Genomic DNA, 19,165 nt, shown 5'->3' with positions numbered 1-19,165 from the left:
AATGGTTTCGTTTTAAAATAAAAGTGTAGGGAGAAGTTGAAACGTGCACTTCAGTGTGCTGCACTGAACGTTCCTTTAAACAGCAGGCGCATTTATTTGGGGGTTTGTATTGTGCGTGGGAGGGGGCTTGTCAATGGGGTTTGCGGGGAGCATGGGCAGGCCAGCAGGGAGCATAGTTTCACTACTTCTTTGCGTGCACTTTGACCACTGGCACAGTCTCATTTGGGAAGTACAGCCGGCAACTGAAAAGTCCAAGCATCGAGGGCAAAGTGTGGTTCCTGCCCCCGTTGCTACAGAAGTAAGGCAGCGGCTGCCCCCTTGTGCTCAGAGACTATGCCTGTGGGCAGAAACTCTGGGCAAGGGGGACTTGGCGCCATGCGCTTGCAGATGGAAGCCGCACACGGTAAGCTTATGGAGCAGGAAAAGCGGATAAAAATTGCACAAAGCAAACTCACATCGACCAAACGTCCACTTTGGGTCCATATTTCTTCCTGGCCAGCAGCTCCGGGGCTGCGTAGGCCGGGCTGCCGCACTGAGTGCTGAAGGGGTCCGAGTAGCCCAAGATGCCGGCACAGTTGCTTAAACCAAAGTCTGCAACAACAAAAAAAGTAAATGACGGTCATGATTCACAATCATACAAACATGGAAACATCTCAGGCGCAAAACAGTACCTCTAGTTATTTGCTCACAAGATTAAGACATTGCCATCAAATTAGCTGGGAACCCTGATGGCGAGCCTACATGTCTTCTGACGGTTCAAGAAATGCACCTACATGTGGCTGGTATGTGGGCTTTTGGAAATGTATTGAAACACTAACAGAATCATTCAAGTTCATTTCAATTACATCTTAATAGATTGCATTGGTGGTGAATGACGCCAATTAGTATTTGCATATAGCTTTCAGAGTTCCTCTTGGATTATTTTCCACTGGACATAAGTAGTCCAACATTCAAAGACTGTATGGAATAAACAGCTCTCTAGCAAAAACCATTTGTAACTTGTCAACTAACATTCCCACCAGTGAACAAAATGGAACACTTAATTTAAGAAGAACCCGCCATCCTTTAGGTTTCACCTCCCAGCCCTAGACGTTAACTCCCTGGGCCCAATTCATGGAATATTTGCCCGGTTCAAAGTGAATTTGCACTGCTGAAAAGTGACTTTGCACTGCCAACACAAGCCCTGATTCATGGAACCGTGCTGAATTTGCCCGGACTTTGCACTGCAAAAATACACTTTGCACGGTTCCATGAATCAGGGTTTGTGTTGGCTAAGTCACCTTTCAGCAGTGCAAATTCACTTTATACCGGGCAAATATTCAATGAATCGGGCCCCCTGCGCTTAGCTGTTATGTGATCGACCTGCCTCTGATATTTAATAAATACATACATTAATACCTCGATAGAGCTGAACGGGTTATTGACGAGGATTTTTCATGTGATCCTATATTAAACCCAAAGACAGGGCTGTGTGTGGCCACGAGCCGGCTGAACTCTTTCTCCAAGCCCCGGGGGCTTCAATGGCAAGTTGAAAACAGAGCCAGGGTTCCCGGTTGCCTGCTTGTTGTGGTGACCTTGGACAAGCACGGGGAGCACGGGGCCGCGCAGTCAGCACTAGGCCTGCTCTCTGAGGGGACCGGAAAGTGCAGGCCTGGTTCATTCGGCTCCTCTTTCCCCCTGGGCCCGCGCTCTGCGGCCTCACACTGGCCTCATTAGAGCAGCTCGTGGGTTCCAGGCGCAGGCTCTCTATCCCCGCAGTGAGAACATACATACTCAATAATAACCCTGCCTATTGTTGCCAGTTTTTTTTTTCACTGTCCACCTCCCGCATCGGATTGTGTATTTGTTGCAAAAAAGCAGAGTAGCTTCTCGTATTGTTTGAAGAAAGTATTCACTTTTTATGATTTTGGCATTTTGATATTTATAGGCTATTGGGGTATTACACCGCAAACACTGCTTTCTGGACACAGGAAACTGGGAATATACCAGCACTGGGATTCTGCTGGTGCATAACCCAGTGGAGTCATGGCACAGACAAGGAGACACCCAATCACCTGAAACAGAACAGACCATTGTATGGAAAGCCATCAACTGTGCTGTGCAAACAAAGGCAAAATGGTGCCATTCTGGGATTGCCGGATTGGGCGGCGGCCATGGGGGAACTGGTGTCTCAGAGGGGGGCCTGGGCAGTTTTGCGGGCTCCTGTTTGAGGGGGGCAGGGGGCAGGGCAGTGTCAATCTGTGAGCTTATATGCAGTTATCTACCTCGCCCCACTGGGAGATTGTCACTGCCGTGTCCGCACCGCCCTGCCCAAGCCTGTGGCTGCCAAAAGGACAACCAGCAATTCTGATTGACAAAGTGGCCAAGGACATCAAGTTGGGGAGGTTTTGGGGCAATCAATTCACTCCCCCTCCTTAAAACGTTTGGTGTGCTCCCCGCTGGGCATTGACCCAAAAAAGGAGCCAGGAACATATCGGCTGATTCGTAGGGCCTCATTACACGGATGGCGGTGGACCAAGGTGCTATTAGCACCTTGGTCCATGCCGGTAAAATACCGGCACCGCCTTGGTGGAAAGGGGAATTATCGCCCTATTCCAAGGTTGGCGGGGCGGTAATTCCCCTTTCCCCCATTGCCGTTCCCCATTCCCATTTTTGCCCCATAGGGCTCTACGGGAATGGGGAAGGCGCTAATTACGGTGCCGCAAATTGCGGTACCGTAAGTAGCTCCCTGGTCCCTTTGCGGTTGGTTTTTAACGCCTGCAAAAAGCAGGCGTTAAATTCTCCAACCCGCAAAGGGACCTCGTAGTAAGGCGGTAAGGGTTTACCGGTACCGGTAAAATACTGGTACCGGTAAACCCTTACCGCCTACCGTGTAATGAGGCCCATAATCTATCTTTTCCCAAGGGGGCTTCAGTGAATGACGCCATTAATGACGACCTGCCTTCAGTAAGATACACGTCATTTGACACCGCTGTGGCACTACTATGGCCGTTGGGAAAGCGGGGGTCTAATGGCGAAGGCAGGCATCAAGGCATCCTTTTGGCTGCTGCCAGTGCACCCGGAGGACTATCATCTGCTGAGTTCGGGAAATATTACTATGATGAGTGTTTACCCATGGAATGCTCACTCTCGTGTGCTTGCTTTGAGACATTCAGCACATTTCTGGAAAAGGTAACAAAGAGATTATGCAAGGGGGCTCAGGTCGTCCATTATTTGGATGACTTCCTTTTTATGGGAAAAAAAGACATGGATAAGTTTGCTAGGGAACTAAAAGCATTCCAGGGTGTGGCAAAAAAGATGGCGGTGCCACTGGCAGCAGAAAATCGAGAGGGTCCTACCACCTCCCTTTGCTACGTGGGGATTGAAATAAACTGCCAGGCAGGGGAGTGTAGGCTCCCGAAGGACAAGGTATGGAACTTGTTGTCCGACTGCCCTGAAGGCTAAGAAGGTGACACTGTGGCAACTTCAGAGTTTTGTGGGGCAGCTGAATTTTGCGCTCAGAATAATTCCCTTGGGGAGACCATTCTCTCGGTCTATTGTAGGAGCAATGTCACGGTTGACAGAAACACATCACCACACCAGGCTGACAAAAGATCAGAAACAGGACTTGCTGGTCTGGGTCAGTTTTCGGAAGAATTTTAACAGGACTCAGGTCTGGCCAACGGAAGGGGAAAACAGTGGCCATCTGGGTTTGTTCACGCACGCAGCAGCGAGTGTGGGTTACGAGGCCATCCTAGGGAATAAATGGTGTGGCCAGCGGTGGCCGGCCAACTGGAAGGAAGGACTTTGCGGGAACATTACCTTTTTGGAGCTTTTTCTCATAATTGTAGCTCTAACGATCTGAGGCGAAGAAATGAAGGGTAGGGATGTGGTGTTTTGGTCAGACAGCATGTCTGTGGTGTGCCCAATCAACAGCCAGAGGGTGGCCTGTTCTATGATATTAAGTTTATTGAAGAGATTGGTTTTGCAGTGTTTAAAGGGCGTTATGCGCTTCCAGGCAAAACATGTTCCAGGTGTTCTTAACAATGCGGCTGATGCTTTCCCCCGTTTTAAAATACAAGAGTTCCAGCGGTGGCTACTAGGGATGGACCCGGTAATTTCCCCCTTCCCAAGATACTATGGGAGCTTGGTGCCCAGAGTTAGCATCATTGATAGAAGTTTTGGTGTCAAAGAAGGCAAAAAGTGCATACAAAAGAGCATTTAAAGAATTCAGGGATTTTCGTGGGGCGCAGGGGCTGGGGTATACATGTCATAGATATGCAATGATCGGATTCCTGACCCAGCTGCGGGAAGAGGGGGTCACAGTGGGGGTGGCCAGAAACAAGATGGCGGACATTGGGTTTTTCGCAGGTTTGTAAGGTAGGTCTCTACCATCTGCCAACTTCACCATAAAAAAGGCCCTAAGCAGTTGCAAACGTGCGGCGGTACCAGGGAGGGATTGTATGAGGCACCCATATCCTGAAAAGCTGCCAGCAATGGTACTAGTTCAGTAGGGGGGGGTTGCACAGATGAATGCGAAGTGGCACTGTTCAGGGCAGTCTTTGGGGCAGAATTTTTATGGCATTCAGGATTGGGGATATACTGCAGGCTTCGTTACCAATTCCAGAAAAGAATGGAAAAATCACTGGAAACAGCGGGGTTTTCGGGTGCAAGGTGTTTACCCCACAGTCCTTCAGAATTGAGGCAGCCACCAAGGCTGCCCGGTACGGGTGCAAGGAGGAACCGATTAAAGCAATTGGGTGGTGGAAAACTCCCGCCTAGAAAGGCTACATCAGGCCACATCTCCTGTGCTAAGGGATAGGTTCCTATTCCTAAGGCAAGAGGGGGCCCAGGGCTGGGGGAGGACATGCGTGGGCAAGAATAATGAATTTTGACAGCATAGTGTGATGTGGCTAACATACTGTTTTTTTTCTGGTTGCTTGAAGCAGGAATATTGTGAGTCCAGTGGTGTGGGTCGTAGGACACTGGTTCATAAGAAGTATGGAACAGATAGTGCAGTGCATGAGCGCCCGGGGTTGGGGGCTGACATGGAGGCATTTGACATCCACTGGATTAGATGTGGGGGGCTGCAAGTTTTCCAAGTACCTTCATTGGTGGATGGTCAGATGAGGAGAGGGCTGCCAGGCCCTGTTTTTGTGATTTTGAACATAGGAGGAAACGATCTGGTGAAATTGGGCGGAAAGGACCTGGTCATACACTTGTTATTATCCTTGTTTACCTGGTTCGGCCAAACCTGCCTGAGGGCGTTGCTCGCCTGGTCACAGATCATTCCAAGACTGATCTGGCGGTGTCCTGGGCCAGCACGCCCATTGAGCATGTTGGCACAGAAACTGAACAACGAACTGGCCCGGCTAGCCAACCACGGGTGCCTACGGATAGCGAAGAACGGAATGCTAAGGGGCTCAGGCACTTGTCACCAACATGGGGTGCATCTATCCCAGCATGGAACTGAACTATTGTTACCAAACTTTTTGGCAGTGATAAGAACATTGGCGCAGGTGGGGGAGGGGTCACGGACCGTTGGGTAAGCTCCCCTGTGGAAGGTGGGGGAGGACCATGTGGACACTGAGATCACTTTCCGGGGGACTCCATAGCTGGAATGGGGCTCGGCTACCGGAGGCTCCCGGTGGGGGAGCAGGACCGGGGGCAGCTAGGCCCGGTGGAAAAGGGGGCTGCCTCCCGATAACGCCTCCCGTGTAGGGTGGGCCTCATCGCCATGAGCCGTCACTGGGGCGGGGAGCCATGGTCCGCCTGGACCACTTGTCGGTAGGGTGACAAAATGCATAATGATTGTCATTGATGATTGTATTTTTAAGGTTTGTGTTTAAGGAATGTCACATTTTTTGGTGTGGAACTATGTTTGCTGAGGAATTAAAAAATGTGTTTGGTTTGGCATACACATTTTGAGTTTTGTGTGTTCACTCGTCACCTGTGTATGCCCCCTGCTCAGCCCACAAAGGCAAAAGCCTGTCATTGCGGGATTCACAGATTGGGTGTGGGGGTGACCTTGGGGGGAAGTGGCTGTCGGATGCCAGAAAGAACTGGTGTCCCGGCGGGGGGCCAGGGCAGTTTCACAGGCCCGAGGACGTGGGCAGTGCCAATCAATGGGTTTATAAGCAGCCCCTTGGGTGAGGAACGCACAGTTGTCTGCCTCGCCCCACTGGGAGATTGTCACTGCCGGGTCCGCACCGGCACGAGCCTGTGGCTGCCGAAAGGACTTTGTTTTCCCATCCCACTCACCCTTTTATGATGGAGTAGGGGAAAGCGATGACAGGTGGGGGAGAATCATGGGGACATGAGATCCCTTTCTGGGGGACTCACAAACTGGAATGGGGCACGGCTACCGGAGGCACCCGGCTGGGGAGGGAGGGTGGTGGGTAGCCGCAGTGCCCGGTGCAAAAAGAGTAGGGCATGGTGAGAGCGGGACAAGGCCTATCACCATGCGTCAACCCTTGGGGGCGGGGAGCCATGGTCCGCCAGGACCACTTGCCAGTAGGGTTGACAAAATGCATAACGATTGCTATTGATGATTGGATTATTAAGGTCTGTGTTTAAGGAATGTCACATTTTTGGTGTTAAACGGTTTGCTGTGGAATTTTAAAAAATGTGGCCAGTTTGGCATCCAAATTGAGTGTTTTGTGTGTTCACCCTTCCCCTGGGTATGCCCCCCTGCTTAGCCCAATGTGTATATGTGCCTGCGGTCCACTACTCTGACACAGTCCCGGGTGAAGCGCTGACTGTACTCAAGTGACGCGTGCTGCGCGTCACCAAGTTCTGGTCGCATCAAGACCAGCAGCAGCTTCTGGTACGAATCCTTCTAATTGGTGTATACAATCTTATAATAAATAGGTTTCAGGGATGTGGCATTGGGTAAGGAGGTATAAACCTTATACTCTGGCTAACCAGTGGCGCAGGGCTCAGGGTCTGTTATGTGTTATAAACGTTTAATGCGCAGATGGCCATGCAGAAACTGCTGCAAAATATGTAACACTTTTTTGTGTTTGTTATTTTTGGTCTTTTTTTACAATTTTTAATTGCACTGATATTCTCAACCTCAGCGCTCAAGCCCACTACTAAACGCATCCCACCGTAGCCATCCACGTTCATATGACAGCCACGGCCAATGTGTTCTTCTAGCACCATGGGCACATGACTCTACCCACAGGGGTACAAAGCATCTCGCATTTTCCGCCCTGCACGCCAACCTACCCCACAGCCCTCTCCGATGCAGCAGAGTTACTGGGAGACCATTAAAAAATGCCAGTAACATATCCGAACTGTCCATAGCATTAATAAGACTAATTGCCAGCTGGCACTGCTTTGGATTTCTGGCATGTCGTCTTGGAACTCACAGCACATGCATAGGGTGTCTAAGTCCGGGACTGCTGAGGAGACCAAAGATGACAGGCACCCACCCACCCGCGGGCCAGCTATGGATGTGCAGCACTGTGAAACATCTGCTACACAGTCAAGCTTGTCAGTGGATTTCGGCGTGCGCAGAGGCAGCAGGCAGTGCACCTCGGCGTCTCCACCCGCCCAGGGGCTGTGCAGGCCTCTGCATGGAGAGTTCCCCATAACGCTGTGATGAATAGGTCTCTCAGCCATTCATCTCAGAATAACTTTTTTGCTGGCAGGGAATCAAGAGTAGGCCTCTGAGTACTTCCTGTTTGCCACAGGAGCCGAACAAGCTGGTGCAAAGTGCGAGTACTGTATCCCGACCGACATTAGCAATGCAAATGCGTATCCCGGTGCGGCGCACAGAGACAACGCCCACACGCAGACGAATAATTATGCAGAAGCGCGCGCATTGGGCAGATGCTGGAGAATGAACACAAGGCACGCGGCAGCAGGCGCGCTGGCGACACACACTGTACTGCACCCGAACGAGTGTGTAAGAAAAAGATTTCCTGACAATCTGCAGCCTCTTAATGCCCAGTGGGGTTGTGGCAGAGTCAGTCACATCACATGCCAGTCGAAATAGGCCTGTTTCTGTCGCAGCGCTAGGAGCCTAGTGTCATAGTTTCCGCAAGGGCCACTCCACATGGTTTAGGCTCTGCTGTGCAACTGTACACGTACTTGTATGTGTATACCGGCTACACGGTAGTAGTGTATTTATCTTCCTAAGGACAGAGACATTATTTTAAATTAGTACAAGGCAGGGGTGTGGCTTTGTCCTACCAGCCAATTGGGAGGCTCGAAGCGGGGGCATTATCATATGGTAATCCCTCCACTTTGAGCCTCCTCGGGGCTGGCAGCCACCATCTCCCCTGCTGGGGGAACAAGGTAAGTGCCCCCCCCAGCCACAGATTTTAGCCCCCATCCCCACTACCTTCTGCTTTCTGGTCCTGCGCCGGGAACAGTAGTGATCCCGGCCGTCCACTCCCGTACTGCAGCATGCCGCCATTGAAAGGGAGAAGGGGCTACATAGTACCTTCCCCCTTTTCCATGGTGGGCATCTTTTTTCTTTTTTTCTTTTTACTTTTCAGTAGTGAAACGCTGATGGCGTTTCACAATTTCCGAAAAGATTTGATTAGTACCCCGGTCCAACCAGCCAGGGTACTAATAGCAATAAGCCACTCGCTGGGAGGTGGAGGGCATTACCTCTTCAGGTAATGCCCCGGGGCCTGCGTTAAGGACTATGGGCCCTGGGGCATTACCTGAAGCGGCAATGCCCCCGCAGCTCGGGGCTTATTGCTTAAATAACCATATTTCTTCCGAATGTTTCTGACCAGAAGTCTCATCGCTGCTGATAAGTATACAGCAGGACGATGGTGCACATTTTAAGTGGCGTAAAGATCAACGGCCACCTACACAATAACAAGGGCATTAACAACGCAATGTTCTTAACATTAACACTTACTAACGTTACAGTTACGAATTGCAATTAGTACCCGGCACGCGCGGCTGAACAGGAATACTGTGTGGTGATTGGCTCATTTGCGAGCCATACCACACGGTATTCCTGTCCATGCCGTGCGTGCTGGCTACTCTGTTCCCGGCGAGGGGCGTGGCAGCCCCTCGGCCAATGAGGAGGCTTGAAACGGGGCAATCCCCGCTCCGAGCCTCCCCATGGCTGAAGGCTTCCTTCGTCCCCCGCCGGGGACGCAGGTAAGATTTTTTTTTTCCCCAGCCTTTCCTCCCTCCTCCCTCCCCACCCCACTTACCTTCTATCACGCGGTCTCCGGCAGTGGACGATGGAAACCTCCAGCCGTGTGGAGACTCGGAGCAGGGCCATCCCCGCTCCAAGCCTCCACACGGCTGGAGGCTTCCATCGTCCCCGCCGGAGACCGCGGTATGTTTTTTTTCTTTCCTTCCTCCCCATCCCCTCCCTTCCACCCTCCCGACCCCACTTACCTTCTTTTTTCTTCTGGTCTTGGAAGCGAACGCGCTGGGAACACTTCTGTTCCCAGCGCGTCCGCTCCCGATGGCCGCCATGGAAAGGGAAAACGGACTACGTTTTCCCTTTCCATGGCGATGGCCATTTTTGTTGCCTTATTTTATTTAATTTTTTTCTGTTCCGAAACATGTTTCGGAACAGAAAAAAAGCAATTAGTACCCCGGTCTAACGGGCCGGGGTACTAATGGCAATAAGCCACTCGGTGGCGGGCCAATACCGCCCCGAGGTAATGCCCCCGGGGCACCGTTAAGGCCCTCACTACGCTCGGGCCTATAACTCGCCCCAGGGGCATTACCTGGGGCGGTATTGGCCCACCACCTCGTGGCTTATTGCCACAATATTCCATAGTCCAGCTGCTGCCGATGAGTACGTGAGACCCAAAGCAGGCGGTGGAGCAAAACAATTGATGATGTCATTACTACGGGACGGCATAGCTTTTTATGTAAGATTTTGCTGTTTTTGCATCATTCCACAATTCAAAAACCCAGCGTTCACGTTTAATGGTGAGCCAGCCAAATGTTGTCAATGAACTCCAAATAATTTGCAAACAAACGTTTCCTGGGCCACCTTATGGCAGCCCCATTGTTCCAGGACCGCCGCAGCAAGTGCATGGAATACCTATTACACATATTCTTAGAATGAAGTCTAAAATCGCAAACTTCAAACTCCTCAAATTGCTTTGAGGATAGAAATACTGTGCTGGGATATTCCACTATTAAGGGTATTGGGGGTCTTCCAGCGGGGTCCAAGTGTTTTGTCACTCGTTCAAACAGCTATCATGGGGAATGGAATGGTCAGTGATCGGGCCCCACCCCTCCTGTTACCCTTGCATGGTTTAAAGCAGGGTTCTGAAACCTTAGGCTCTCCACTTATCCAGTACTACAACTCCCACACGCCCTGATCAGCTCAGCCAGTGGTGAGGATCATGGGAGTCATAGCCCAAAACATCTGGAGTTTCACAGATGACAGAGCCCTGATTTAAAGGCTGTATGATATGATCAATTATTTATAACACGCGTAATACCCAAAGGTTTCTAAGCGTGGACCCGGTGATCGAACCTGTGTTGCTCAGTGTTGTCTTGCTTCCAAGGTGAGCCCATTGCCCCTGAGCTATCCTCCCGAGATAACACCCCTCCTCCCATGATATCACCCTCCCGAGATACCGTCCTCACATCAGGTAAAGTCAAGATTAAAACAGTGCCTACCAATGAGCTTGATGTTGTTGTTTTCATCGAGCAACAGGTTTTCTATCTTCAAGTCTCTGTGGGAAACATAAGACATTTTTTTAGTAGAAGGTTCAAAATCTGCAGAATAGCATATGGTAATGCAATTTTAAATGTCATCCTATAAAAATGTGCATTAAACTGTCCCTGTCCGACAAGTTTGTGCCCACCTGGCTATCTGAAAGTGATCACTGTAGAAAGACTAAATGGTCAGAGACACGCCTAGCTGATGTCATGGGTACTCAAGCACACAATTCACTGCTTTAATTATGGTCTGGTGTGAGCGGGATCAGGGAAATCAGGTTACAACCAGAAGAACGACAACTCCCACATCAAGTCAGCTCTCTCTGGGCAAATACAATAGTCTTTAATTGTGGGTTCCAGAATCAATTGAAACTCCAACTGCATTGTGTATCGGCTTACGTGTTTCATTGTTTTCAGGATTCCCCAGGGCTCAAGATCTAAAGTGTCGTTGTTGCCATGCCAGTTCTTTATTAAAAGGCATTCCCTGATCCGTGCAAGAGGGTAGAGACGTTTTCTGGGAACTTCAGAGTTCTGCTCTTTTTACAGAAAGTCCTCCCTGTAAGCTGGTAAGGTATTTACATGGCTTAATTTACCTGCTGCCTAGATCTATGTGCAAAAGGCAAGGGGCAGGCATGCATCCCGAAAGGGACGACTCGGCCTATCAGGGTTCTAAATTGTTGAGAGCTGGGAGCTATTTATCTCTGGCTTATAGCCGAGGAGAGCCTGGTTGGCTTGATCCCGACTGCTACCAGGAGTTACGTTTGGCTCCTCAGGCCATCTGGTGGCATACAAATATATTCATATAACACTACCCTGTGCATTTAGCAATGTGTATAAATGGACACCCAGAAGACATTTCAAGCATAATGGGCCATTTATATCTCAGCATCTCATGTGGTAGTTACATTTGAGGCATGCTATATAAAAGCTCCTGGTTCGCAGTGGTAGGTCCTGCTTACTGGTTGATGCCCGATACCCAGGAGCTGATTTTAGCTCCTGCTAATCAAATCCTTATATCGAACCCTGCCTATTATCTATCCAATGTCCTTTAAGTGATGACCAAGTCTGATGAACAAATGTGCTTCCATTACAGACTTTGCAGACTACCGACATGCCATGTCTCCCTTGTTGGATGAAGCTGTGCGCCCCCGTCACTTTGTATTCTGACACTTGCAGTCCCATATTTGAAATGGGAAAAGCTAAACTACAAGTGGTATAATCCAAATTGATGTCACAGCTTTTGTATGTAACATTAAAAGCGCGTCCCTTGCTGAGGCTGGTACTTTTTTTATTAAGGCCAGATGAGGTTTCAAATTCACTTTAGCAATCCTATGTTGGCAGATGTGCGACGCCATCTTGAAGGCAGAATGTGCCCATCGAATCTGATCTGAAGAGGCGATCGTCAGTATCGGAGATTAGAATAAACCATACAGGAAGTCCTCGATTTCAACAAAGTTGCGGCCAAGCACAAACATGACACCAACTGAAAGGCGACTTGCAAGAGGCAGTGCTTCCTCTTTTGAAACAAAAGACAGTCACGACATAGGTATGGAAGGACGAATCTAAGAAAACCCTGGTGAGTTTTGACGATTCGACAAACAGCATGAAAACAGGGAAATCTCCTGGCTCAGTGAGCTTCAGCAATGCCAAGGCCAACTTATTATTACTAAAACGCATGGAGAATTCAGCACACCTCCTCCCTGAAAGCAAAAGGGTCATTTAGAAATTTGGCTCATGGAGTCATGGTTTAACAACATCTACATAAGCCAAAACCATAGCAGTCTGCCACATCGTGGGGCTGCGGCTTTGGAGGCGCGGTGGCAGGCCAAAAAGGTAAGTGGAACCAGTAAGGGGTGGGGGGTTATTCGGCACTGAGCGTGTGAGGACGACCGTCATTCTCAGGCACGGCCGCTCAGCATCAGAAGTAAAGAGAAAAGGGAGTCTTGGGTGGAGTATAAAGCGAGTGAGCCTAAGGTGCTCTCCCTCTCTTTTGCTATGGGCCGAGACCTTGCGGAGCTGCAAAGGCCATACAGTTTTTCTAAGGCAACAGTTCCCTCTAGCGATGACAACAGGCAAAGCGGGCAGTCGCTACTGCACAAGACTGCATCAGAAAAACATACATCAGGCCTTTTATTTTTTATTATATTGTATGGTGACATAACAGGCTATATGATGTCCTGCATGTATGGTTCCTTGTTGCATTTGGTGATGTAATAAACATAGCAAGGCCTTGCAAAAGAATATTTGTGTCTGGGTTCACTCACTGGCCCTGCCGCCTGCACTGCCCACTAATGGTATACAATGCTGTACAGAGGTTGGCCCTGTTTGATGCCATTTAAGGAGGAATACATTGTTTTTTTCAATGGTTCTTTTCTTCTGAAATGTCAATCACTTGTCATATTACATTGTGTTTTAACTGGGCATTTTAAAGCACTTTTCCAGTTTTTGGTTACATTATCTGGACAGGGTATTGCAGTAATTTCTACTTGAAAAAAAAACAATTGTCTGAAAGGTGATGGTTTAATTTAAATCATTCAGTTCGTTCTTAAGTAGATTCAGGTCACATGTAAGTTATTTTTAACAGTAATTTCTGCCTTTGAAAGCATTTGCCCATAAAGGTAATGGGTTCATTGCACTTACTAAGCGGCCTCTCGTGTAAAAACACAAAGTGTGCCTTCAGCCACAAGTACCTAGCTTGTCCTATTGTTTTCATTTGGCTAGGAAATGTAAAGACTAGTAGGTAACAGGTTATTAATTGTATTGAGACTCTCTGTAAAAAAATGTTTTATATAAATGTAATGTTAAAAATAACTGAACAGGTGGACCATGCCCTCCTACCGAAAAAACAAAAGGGCTTGTGTTTGCCAATGCTTGCTTAACTCCACCAGTATGGGAAGAAACAGCATTAGTGATTTCCTTGCTCTTGAAGAAACAGCTGTTTCCACACTTTGAATAATGACAGGGTGCAGACAGAACAATTCACATCAAGCTTGTAAAGAGATGGCTGGCGGCACTCGGAACAGTGGAGGGTGTCCTCAGAAGCAGCGGGAGCTATTGCCAGCAAGCCTTCCTCTGAAGCTCCAGAGACGGCTGCAGTGCTGCCCCTTCATCACCCCTTCACAGGCCCGGCTGTAAGATGCTTTGATGGATTTGACGGTTCCGACAATCATCGGCGGAGACCTCAACGCCAAACACCGATGCTGGCACTCCAGGACTGCCAACCAGAGGGGACGGACAATGCTGGCGTATTCCGGGAAGAACGACTGTGTGGTAGCAGGCCCGACTGAGCCCCAGGTGTAGCAAGTCACATATGTGCTGGACATCGTGCTACTGAAGAACCTGCAACACTCTGTGGTGCTGGAAACACTGGTGGAACTGACTTCGAACCACAACCCAGTAGCAATCACTGTGGGAGATGAGATGGAACCCTACCAGCAGGCCGAGAAGTACAACTTCAGGAGAGCTGACTGGGGCCGCTTCAAGGAAGAGCTGACCAGGAAGGTCACAGCAACCCCGCTGAGCACCAAGGAAGACATCAACAGGGCTGTAGAAGACTTCACGACAGCAGTCCAGGAGGCAATCAAGAGCAGCGTTCCGAAGCAGAAGACAACCCGATGTTCCATCTACAACCTACCGAGAGGCAGCCAACAGTCAATCGCCGACAAGAACCGGGCCCGACGTCAGTGGCAGAAATTCTGCACGCCTGATCTCCTGCAGAAGTACAACACGCTCAGAAGACTCCTGCGGGAACAGATCCGACAGCACCGTGGAGAGAAGTGGGAGGCTGCAATTGCCAAATGGAAGGAGGCGGACAACTCAGTGTGGAGAATGACTCGTCGCCTGACTGGGAAGAAGGAGCCAAGCCCACCAATCCAGGGACAAACCCACCTTGCATGCAGCAACAAGGACAAGGCAGAGGTCCTTGCCAAGACACTGGAGGCTTTGTTCACCCCGAACAAGGTAAGTAGGATCTCAGACGTAGTGGAGGAAGCAGTTGAGAAGTATCTCGCCGAAGACCGAACCGGGTTGGGAGCATAAGACATCAAGGAGTTCACAAGCTCAGAGGTAGCAGGACTTGAAGAAAAGCTGGCGAACGGCAAGGCACCAGGGAGCGACGGAATAACCAACCTGGCAATCAAGAACCTCCCACCAGCATCAACGGAACACCTCACAGAGATCTTCAATGCATGCATGAGGCTCCAGCACTTCCCAAGTTCCTGGAAAGAAGCAAGGGTCATCGTTTTCCCAAAGGCCGGCAAACCACTGAGGGATCCAGTGAACTACCGCCCCATTAGCCTGCTCTCTGGATTATCGAAGCTCCTGGAAAATGTCCTCTTCGCTCGACTCAGCGACTTCGCCTGCGAAAGAAATCTACTAGCAAAGTAACATTTTGTATTTTGAAAGGAGCATGCAACGACTCATCAGCTACTGAGAGTGGTAGACACCATCAGCCACGGATTCAACATCAAGAAGTCACCAAAGCATTCGACCGAGTCTGGCACAAGGGACTGCTGCACAAAATGATTGACCTGGGATTTCAGAACTACCTGGTGAAGACGATTGCGAGCTACCTGGGAGGCTGCACCTTCCATGTCGCCATGCAGTCTGAGATGTCCTCATCACATCCCATCCGAGCAGGCGTGGCACAGGGATTGAACCTCTGACCCTTTCTGTTGAACCTCTTCACCAATGGCATCCCGACAGATCTCCACAAGACCGACTTGGCGCTGTATGCAGACAATGTTGGAATCATCTCCCAGTCATTCAGCAAAAAGGAAGTGGCAAAGAACCTGCAAGCTTCATTGGATACCATTGCGACGTGGTACAGCGACTGGTGGATAGAACTCAACACCAGCAAGACAACCGCAGCTCTGTTCACCAGAAAGAAGATCAAGGAGCACCCACACATCAGCCTCAACGGGGAGACCATCAAATGGGAGAGCAGCAGCCGCTACCTCGGTGTGACCCTGGACAGCAAACTCAACTGGGAAAGCCACATCGAGAATACTCAGCAGAAGGCAACATGAAAGATGGCAGTGCTGTACCCACTCCTGGAGACCAAGTCCATGTCCCCCGGACAAAGATCAACATCTACAAGGCGATCATCAGACCAACCCTGACGTATGCCTCCCCAGCATGGATGACCTGCCATGAGCGACACCAAAAGAGTCTTCAGATAGTCCAGAACAAGGCCCTGCGGATATCGTCTGGAGCTCCAATCTTCACAAGGATAGCAGACCTTCACAGAGACCTGGACATTGAGATGTTGGACGAACATCTAGCAAAGCTGAGTAAGAACTTCTGCCAAGGACTGGATCAGAACCTGAAACCTCTGATCAGAAGACTCACTGCCACCACTTCAAACCCCTTCGACCGCCACCCACGCCCATCTCTGCGAAGACCCTGTGAAACCAGCCCTACTGTGACAAGACCACACAGACCAAGAATACAGACCCATGACTACATAATCAACCCGAGAAGATGGAGTAATGAGGCTCAAGCCTCGGTATCCAAAAATCACAGTTGATGGATAAAAATCTATCAGCAAGAAGAAGAAGCGTCGGCTGCAATTGCAGCCTCACTGTGTTGGTATGGATACGCTTGACAAGACAGGGGACACACATAGCGGGATTTCAGCAGTCTTCTTCCTCTAGTGCAGTGGTATTCAAACGTGTTCATACTGAGCCACACTTTTGTAAAAATATTGTTTCTACCACCCCCCCGCCCCACCTGGGGTTTGCCACCCTCGATAGGGGCACAAAGGATGTCCATGGGGGACCCAGGCTCTTAAAAATGTAAGCAGGTTTTCTACTGCTTATATTTTTGATTAAGAACAGTCACCTTAATCCTTTTTTAGGTTAAAAACAGTCATCTTAATCTCTTTTCAAGGAGTCTGTTCCTCTCCCCCCCCCACCCCGGACATACTTTGGGCCCCCCCTAAAGGGACCAGACCCCCAGTTTGAAGGCCACTGCACTAGTGGTATATTCTTGGATTTATTTCGGGGAGAGCCTGACAGTAACTTCGCCGGGAGATAGCCTGCCCTCGGCGACAGTCTTTTTGGTGTAGCTGTTGGGAGCTTGATGCAGCTTGAAGTCCTGCAGCCACTGTGGCTCATGTGATGAGAAAGCCAGAAAACTGATCTCATCAAAGCTCTCAATGATATCATGTCCCTTTCTTCTTGGTTCCTAGCGGAGGGTGGGGTATTTCTTCCGATCTGACAAGATCTGATAGATCCAAGCATACATACCAATTATCCCTATTTAGGGGGAGACACCCGATTTTTTAGATAAAATGTTATCTATTTTGCATTGATTTCTTTTTCAAATCGCCCTCCTAAAATATCCCTTGCTCCAATGCAAGTCATAGCAAATTCCCTTCTCCCACTTTCTGTCTCAACCTCTCCCTCCTGTCTGATGTAAATGGTATGCAGTGGATAAAACGATGTTCATATGTCTAGTAAGTTGGTTTCCTCATTCTGAGAGACAGACACACACACACACACATATACGTAGTTTTATGGGGGTAGTGTTGTGCGGACGTTGGGGGAGTGAGGTGGGAGAGCATGGGGAGGGCCCGAACAAAAACTAACTGGAGTCGATCCCGGCCGCTCAATCTTACCACAATCTTATGAAAGTCATTTTAACCACGTAGGACCCAGGGCTCAAGTCGAGGGAACACGCGGGTGGATGCCGTCCCCCCTTGTGTTTTCAATGAATTCATTTTTTGGGTTGCACGGCTGTGAGGCAAGAAACTTAACCACAAGACCACAAGAATCTCTGAGCAAATTTGCGTCAGACACTCATTTTGACTTTCCACAGTACAGGACACGTTTTCTTATACATTTTTACATATAAAAGGTGCACACGTTTTTTTTTTTATTAGCAAGCAATCTTTTAAGAAATCATGTTCCCTTGAGAAACGCTCATCTGTCCTGTGGACTTCATGAGTTGGGAAATATATCTTAAAATGAAATATGTAAAGGTCTTCAAACTTACGTTCACTGCCTGTGACGTCGCTCCCCACTGCATACCCCCAAGTCCCCCACCTTTTTTGTTTTTAGGACTTGAGCCCTGGTAGATCCGCTCTGAATTAAATCTCAAAACACTTAACATGCAGCAACTCTCTAGAAAATAGAAACAGGGGGTTCTTCTCTGGCAAACAATTTAGCAACACGCCTACAAGGAGTCAAATCTTTGGCTGGCTGACTTCTGCCCTACCCTATTGCATTGATTGTCTTTTCGTTATGGCTAGGCTGGTCAACCTACCGAATAGAAAACCCCAGGCAAGTCTCCAGGATAGCTACAATGATGAGTGCAAAAACATTTACAGACAATGCATTCCATTTTTTGGTCATTCTGAAAACCAGAATGGATTTTACTATTCTGTGGGGGAGGACCTCAATAACCCTTCCTGAAGCAACTGAAGCCAGTGTTGGAATGTGCCTGGCATGTGGCCTCTGGGTGCCTGGTGGTGCTGATCATTCTACTAGTTCTACTATTGGCTGATTCTTTCAAGAAAGCTATATTTTAGGACTTTGTGATCCAGTAGAAGAGAAGGGAGAATGGAAGTAACCCCCACCACCCCATGAGTGCAGCAGAAAAGCATCACTGTAGTTTTGATTCAACAAGAAGCCCAAGATTCCATTTGCAATGTTCTATAAAGTGAGAGAGAAGAACAAGCAAGCTATGGCGAGATTGCTACCCTGTAGATAGCCCCCTAGCTGCGTGCACAGCTGCACACCCTCACAAATAAATAAAGGGGGGTCGTTCATCTTGACACATCGCCCTATGAACCTTCACTGAGATCCTTGTGCTCCCTGCACTTCTGCCAGTATTAAGCCAAATCAATAACGACCGACCAAGGATAGCTCAGGGGCAACACGTTTGTCTTGGAAACAAGCCAACACGGCGCAACACAGGTTTGAATCCTGATTCAGTGCCTAGAAACCACTCGGTAGGTATTAAGCTCGTTAAACATCAGAAAATAAAATTGATAAATAAAACAACCTACTGTCTGCTCGGCCTCCGTGATAAAATAAGTCTAAACGTCTCTGGGGCTTTACAAAAAATGGATTCTGGATACTCGGCTGGATCAAAAACTTTGACATCTTCATTTATTTTTCAATGATTTGTGGAAAAAGCTGACCAACAGAACTAGCATACATTTCAACATCTGAGCCGTTTTTATATTGTTTTTTATGGTGATAATGGTGAGTGGGCATTTGGTTATAGGTTCACGGAGTGTCTTGCATGGTGGCAGCCTTCAGGGTCTCTGTGAGCTCTGCAGTCCCACTCCGCAAGAACCTTTGACAGTAGCCCCTCCTGGAAGGTGAGCCTGATTTTCATTCAGGGTCCACCCACCTGCTTTGTGACTGGGAGAGGCCAAGTGCTGGGAGAATTGAGGGCACTCTGCAAATGCACATTACAGTGTTAGACACATGTGGGCTCTGTTTAATCAGTGCCATATATCAAAGTGTGACTGGAAATATAAGACTGTCAAATATATTTGCTGAGCGCTAAT

At 49.0% G+C, this 19,165-nt stretch overlaps 1 protein-coding gene across 1 annotated transcript in view; it reads right to left on the bottom strand.

Annotated features, from left to right (window-relative positions):
* Positions 1-19,165, bottom strand: part of HUNK (hormonally up-regulated Neu-associated kinase) — a 131,082-nt gene that overhangs the window by 65,886 nt on the left and 46,031 nt on the right. The window contains exons 3-4 of the mRNA XM_069636347.1: positions 10,603-10,658; positions 456-591 (exon numbers count right to left, since the gene is read on the bottom strand). Coding sequence (XP_069492448.1) covers positions 456-591; positions 10,603-10,658 — 192 coding nt within the window. The remainder of the gene's footprint in view (positions 1-455; positions 592-10,602; positions 10,659-19,165) is intronic.

Source organism: Ambystoma mexicanum, chromosome 7p (genome assembly GCF_040938575.1).
Source record: "Ambystoma mexicanum isolate Mex_15411 chromosome 7p, UKY_AmexF1_1, whole genome shotgun sequence".
Lineage (NCBI taxonomy): Eukaryota > Metazoa > Chordata > Amphibia > Caudata > Ambystomatidae > Ambystoma > Ambystoma mexicanum.
The sequence above is the reverse complement of the archived record's forward strand: the minus strand, read 5'-3'. Positions and strand labels throughout refer to the sequence as shown.